Source organism: Plecotus auritus (genome assembly GCF_963455305.1).
Source record: "Plecotus auritus genome assembly, chromosome: 10".
NCBI classification, from domain to species: Eukaryota; Metazoa; Chordata; class Mammalia; order Chiroptera; family Vespertilionidae; genus Plecotus; species Plecotus auritus.
The window spans coordinates 16,484,602-16,491,268 of NC_137785.1; the positions used below are offsets into that span (position 1 = coordinate 16,484,602).

Consider the following 6,667-nt stretch of genomic DNA (forward strand, 5'->3'; position numbering starts at 1 on the left):
GAAATGCCTCACCTCTCCATCCCAATGCATAGATCAAAATACTGATCAATTTCTCTCTTCCCTTCTAGTCTTCCTCTTAGCCTTCTGGATCCCGGGCACCACTGCGGTTTTTGCTATTGCCCAGACCCGTGCTGTTGAAGGGCAGGATGTTATTCTACATACCGAAAATATGCCTTCTGGTGTTACAGGCTTTGTTTGGTACAGGGGAGACGATATGACGTACCCTAATTTAATTGCATATCGTGCACCGAAAGGTAAACGATATGTAACAGGGCCCGAATACAGTGGTCGAGAAACAGTAAACATTGATGGATCTCTGACCATAAGAAATGTCTCTGTGAGCGACCTAGGACTCTACGTCGTGGTAGTTATCCTACCACAGAATCAGAGAGCAATAGGATATGGACGGCTCAATGTATACGGTGAGTGATTGCTCTGACCTCTAGGTGTCGGGTGGGGTGAATTCTACTTCACACACAGGATTGCCAGCCCTGGACTTCCTTCCATCCCCCTTTGCATCATGTCCAAGCTGGGTTTGGGCATTTAGTGCAGGACACACACAGTGGAGACAAACTTCCTAAGGTCAGAGTTCCCTTCCCAGATTTCAGCCCCACAGATGTTCACCACAGAGAGAAGGACCAATTTAATGGGAGTGAGTCAGCAGAAGGAGACCAGTCTCAGTCCAGGTCCCCTTTCCCTGACCATGACCCTGAGATAGACCCTGCAGGTCTCTACGGACCTGGCCTGAGGGGCTCCCTGGGTTCTTCACAGAGAAGCTCAGCTTGGGCAACCCCTCTCTAGGCCCCTGTCACATGTCCTGCCTCCAGAGACCCTGGGGAGCCTGTGTCTGGTTGGGTTTTGCCTCATGGGAAGGGCTGAGAGAGAGCAACTGTTTCCCATGTGACAGAGTCACAAGGCTCTTGTGCTGGTCACCAGTTGGGGCTCAACCCTAAGAGCCATGTCTGGGCAGAGTTGGAGCCTGGTCCTTCACCTGAGACTGTGTGTGGAGAGCACAACTGGACAAGCTTCACAGATTATTACTGACTGTTCTGGGGGACTTGGAGAGTCCAGAGAAATGTTAGTGTCCCAAGGGAGGAGCAGGAGTAAAGATTCCCCTGGCAGCTGCTCATCCACCAGGGACCAGCCAAGGGCATTCTCTCGTGAAGTCCATCAATAACAAATGCCTCGTATTTGAGCAGTTTTCCTTCCCAATATTTGTGTCAGATACTGTGAATATTTTATGAGTAGTAAATTGTCAGCCTGGCAGTCAAATATTCATTTTACTTCACTGAGAGGAAAGTGAGGCAGAAGGAGAAACAGTCCCTAAGCAGAGTCACAAAGACCATGAGAAACTGATCTGAGTCACTTGAGGTCTATCTGCAGCCATAGCCCCATTTTTCCTCCAATCCCAGTGGCCTTATTAGATGTCTTTCAATCTCTAGATCCATCATTGGTTCATATCCTTCCTTCTTAGGGGTCTTCAGTTCAGAGGGGTAGATTTGGTCTGGGGAGTGATGGCAAATTTAGAATTAATTAATTTTTATTGTGGAACCAAATTACCCTCATAAGAATCAGATTCAGGGCGAGATCTTTGAGGCAGCAGCAGGGCCCCAGGTCTGAAGTCCACTCTCAATCATTCTCACCCTCTATTTCTTCACAGGGCCAGTGAGTATGCCCACACTGCTAGCCAACAACACCACAGTCACAGAGAATGAGGATGCTGTGGTCCTGACTTGCGACACAAATGCGGACTTCACCGACTGGTTACACAATGCTAAGATTCTGCAGCTCGGGGAGAGGATGAAGCTGTCCTGGGACCACAGAACCCTCACCATAGACCCTGTCAGGAGAGAGGATGCTGGGAACTACCAGTGTAAAGTCTCCAACCTCATCACCTCCTTTGAAAGTGCACCTGTACAGTTAGATGTCCAGTACTTGTGATCCTCCTCCCTTCCCCTATGTTCTTAAACTAAAAAAAGCAAGGAAAAAAACGTACCTATTAGGTTTCTTGTGATGGAGGAAATTGCTTAGAAGACTTGCTATGAATCAATAAATACTAAAAAATGTGAGCTGGCATTGTCATTATTGTTGATGTAAGGTAACATAACACATTGGATCCCATCTCTGGTTGGTCCCATTTGCACCATCTCCACAATGAAGGGGACACCATGTGCTTCACAGGAATCTGAGCACTCTCCCATTTCCAGGGAGACATGTGGAGGTTGCCTGGACACTTGTGATGATGGGAATAGACAAGAGAACACCTATGTGAGATGCAACAATGACCTTTGTCTTCCCCCAAATTATTAATGCTCTCTGGAGTGTTCTTATGTTTATGGCAATAGACTTATTTGCATAAGTTCAGTAGCACCCTGTCCTTTTGTTGGTAGAATAGAATTGGAAACGTTGGTGATATAATCAAGGCTTAGCAAATATCCTAGTTCAAATGGAATTATAAACGACCTCACCTTTTATGGAGCTAATTTTGACCTGATGAGTTTGAGAGGAGGGCATCACCCAAAACTAGAGAGACTGCAGGTGAAGTGTGAGGGTGAGGCCACCTAACCTCAAGAGGCTGTTAAGTCTCCCATCTCAGTTTTCATAGAAAAATCTGCATCAGAGCAAACTATAAGGTGAATGTCACTTACTCTGCACTTAGGTCATTAATCAGGTCAAATTGAATGACACCAGCCATATATGTGATAGGATCAAAATACTCTTCTTCCTTGGAGATGACGTTTGATCAAAGGGAAGGTGACTGTAGAGAGAAATGTAATGTCTCCATGGAAAACTCCAGAAACACAGCCTTCTGGGAGATCAGATGCTATCTCTGTTCAGTCTCTCAGCTATTTTGAATCTATTTATAAATGGCTGGGCACTTGCACTTCTTTATAAACTGCAGGTACTGATGGCGATGAAAACTGGGTCTTGGATGAAAAGATTTTGTTGTGTTTCCCTCCGCTGTGCAGAAAGTAGCTGTGTTATGAACCAGAGGCCTCATTATTCCCTCAGATTCGCTAACCTTTCTTCCTGACTAGACCTCTTACCTGTATTTTTTTAGAGCATTTCCTTTAGAAATGTAACTGCAATTTGTAATTGCAGATTTTTTCTCTGTCCTTTGGAAATACACCTAAATCTCCTTAAAAGCTTCTTGCCTCCTGGCTGGAGTGGCTCAGTAGTTGAGCATCAACCCAGGAACCAGGAGGTCATGGTTCAATTCCTAGTCAGGGCACATGCCTGGGTTTTAGGCTTGATTCCCAGTCAGAGTGTGCAGGAAGCAGCCAATCAATGATTCTCTTTCATCATTGCTGTTTCTATGTCTCTCCCCTTCTCCCTTCCTCTCTCTGAAATAAATAAAAGTGTATTTTTAAAAAACACAACTTCTTGCCAGTGATATGATTCATAGAATATCTACCTAGAGGTTTGGGGTCCATTCTGTTAAAATTTAATTCTCCTGTTTTCTGTGTCTCAGTCTCTGAGGAAGGGTAGGAGCCTAACTTGGGTGGGAACATTTGAAACCAAGATGTGAAAAAATCTGCTTACCCTCAGCAGTGTGGCCAAGTTGGCTGGCACTTTGTCCTGAACATCTAAAGTTTTCATGTGCAGTCCTCAGTCAAGGCATTTATGGGAGGCAACTGGTTATTTTCTCTCTCTCTCTCTCTCTCTCTCATCAATAAAAACTTATCCTTGAGTGAGATGTAAATGTAACAATAATAAGATATAATGAAAACCCACCTGTCAGGATTTCATGAGCTTTATTTATCCTTTGTGTCAATCCAATTAGCAATCAGAGATGCCTATGATTCTTTCTCCTGTTCTTAAAATCTCCCCAGCCTTTGTTTCAGTGGTGTTGAAGTCAGTCTCACTGCCCTATTGCATGGTCCTGAATTAGGACTTTCTTTCCTCCCTAAATTTGTCTGGCTCAAGTTTTACTTTGACATCATCTACCTGTAATTAGCGGAACCTGTCATCTTACAGTGTCAATCCTTACCATATTTTCAAATTTTCCCATTTCTTTCCTTATGTGGCTACAATCCTCCAAATAAATATTACCCATTTCCTCTCTTCTGAGGTGGGGTTCACAGCAGGAGATGGCCTGACTTCCCAGATCTTTCCCAGGTGGCCTCTGAATGGCCTTTGTTCCAGATCTGAGAACACGTGACCTAACCATCAAAAGTGTTCTCGTTCTACACTCATTTTCACGGCACCTTTGAAGAACAATATCACAGAGAATTACACAAATATTCAGTGATAAAAGAACAACTCCAGTAAACATGCACGTCCATGTGATGTCAGCCACCTGCAGGCTTACACTGGACGACCCTGTTTCCAGCCATCCATGACCCGGAGCTCAGGCCAGACATCAGGGTCCTTATTCTTTGTCTCTTTTTTATTGTTGTTGCTTTGCAAACTCTATGTTCCTGGCCTTAGAGAGTCAACAAGCAGAACCTGGGAAATGGAAATAAATCTCTCCTCTGGTTCTGTTTTGTTTCCTGTTCATTGTGGCTTCCTGGGTATTTGGTGGGATGTTTTGGAGGCCTGGCCAAAGTTGGATTGTGGGTAAGCAGTAGGGAGCATTGGAAGGGGTTGTGGAGGAATGGGGTTTGTTCAGAGTCAGGATGAGAAATTGTAAAGCTTGGGAAGTTTTTGTGTGTAGGGCATTTTATGAGTTCAATGGCACCTAAGGGTGTAATGTAGGAAGGCTTTCTATGTGTGGGTTTAGGTTGGGCTGAGGAACACAAGAGGGGCTGACCTACCTGTTGAGAAAGCAGCCACTGTATCTGGTGCAGTGGTATTGGGGTGCCATTCCCCCAGAGCTAGATTGAAGTTTGGGAAGAGAAACTGGGTTCAGGGAAAGAATAAGGTCTTGAAGGCTTAGATTAGTGCCCTGACATTGGGACAAGGGAGTCACCAGATGTACAGGCTGACAGAGTAGATGGTACAGAAAACAGGGGACAAGAAAGAAGGAGACAGAATTCAGATTGGTGGTTTTGAGGAATAGGCGCTGGGGGATGGGAGCAACCTCTCATTGGGTACAGAGTTTTATTTGGGGTGATGAAAATGTTTTAGTACTAGGTAACATGGTAGCTGAACAATATTGTGGCTATACTGCCCATGAAATGTTCACTTTAAAAAGATTAATATCTTGTTATAAGAATTTCACCTCATAAAAATCCTTATGCTTACTGAAGGAAACCAGACCAGAAGGAGAGCATACGATATAATTCCATGTATATAACATTCTAGAAAATGCAAACTATTCTATCAAGGAAGACAGCCTAAGTTATTGCCCGATGACTGTGGGGTGGGGTTCAGAGAGAGGGAGTCCAAAAGCACATGAGAAAATTTTGCATGATAGGGAGTGTGTATGCGTGTCAGCAGTTACTGCATTATACATTTTACATATGTGTGGTTTATTGCCTGTCACTTATACCACAGTCAAGCTGCAATCAAGGCTTGATGTCATGAATTGCTTGTGTAGTTTGGGAGGGAAGAACCCCTTTATTCTGTTATTGTTGTTCCCAAGTGGGCAGACCCTGGATGTGCAATAATGACAACAGCTGGCCTTTCTCCAGCACACACTGTGTACTGGGCACTTCAGGTCTATTAGCTCATTTAATCACCCAAATGAGTCAGGTTAACTCATTTACTTCCCTCTACTTTCCCACCTCCTGGCCTTTGTACCTGCTGTGCCCTCTGCCTGGACCTCTTTCTCCTGCCCTCAGTTAGCTGTAGGTTAACCTGTGCACTTGCTCTATTAGATGCCGCTCTTCAGGAATGTCTCCCTGGTCCCTCAGTCTAGGTCAGAATCCCAGTTATGCATGGTCATGATGCTCCATATTTCACCCTTTCAACCATGAGCACATGTGTAACTTCTTTATTCTTTTTTCAAAGAAGACCAACCTTCTGCTCACCATCTGCTGACACTGCTCTAAGCACTGGGGGTGCAGGTGTGAGACAGAACAGACAAAATCCCAGTCCTCGTGGACATGGCATGCTTTTGGGGGAGTCACCCAGTAACCCACACAGTAACAACAGTAATAATGTGATAGCACGTTAGAGTGAAATAAGGCATGTGTGGGGTGTTTTTATTTCTTTCCATTTAAAAATGTTGGGGCAGCAAAAGGAGACAAGCTGGTTGGATGAGACAGCTGGAGATGTGAGGACATGAAGTCAGAGAGGGAGGGGTCATACCCAGAAGTGTGGCTTCCCTCTGAGTGATCTGAGGAACCTCTGGGGGGCTCAGAGCCCCAGTGGGTGTAAGTGATCTGTGTTTAGTGAAGCCATTCAAAATTTAGCCTTCCTGAAGTTCCTATTTTTGGGTATGGAATTTAAGCTTTTAAGAAACAAAACTCAGAAAGAATTTTTGACCCCTCTCCACATCCCCCCCCCACATTCCTGCCATAGATTCAGACAGAAAAACTTGCTGAAGAAAGGAATCAGGATGTTCACCTTAGTCTACTTTCCTCAGCACTTTTGTGGCTGCTTGGTGGAGGACAGGGAGCCCAGTGAAAAGGCAAGAGCAGTCATCCAGGTGACAGGTGAGTTTGTTCAGACAAGCATGGGAAGAAGGGGTCAGTTTCTGTATTTGTTGAAAGGATGGATTCAAGAGGTTTTGCTGAAATATTGGATGTGGGGTGTGTGAGATAGAGAAAGAGATTCAGGA

General features: G+C 44.8%; 1 protein-coding gene across 1 annotated transcript; it reads left to right on the forward strand.

Annotated features, from left to right (window-relative positions):
• Window positions 1–214: 214 nt before the first annotated feature.
• On the forward strand, window positions 215–1,941 carry LOC308235387 (cell adhesion molecule CEACAM21-like; the record flags this gene model as incomplete). Its single annotated transcript, XM_080644147.1, has 2 exons — window positions 215–422; window positions 1,661–1,941. 2 exons carry the CDS (start codon window positions 215–217, stop codon window positions 1,939–1,941), a joined length of 489 nt encoding a protein of 162 aa, XP_080500273.1.
• Window positions 1,942–6,667: the final 4,726 nt, after the last annotated feature.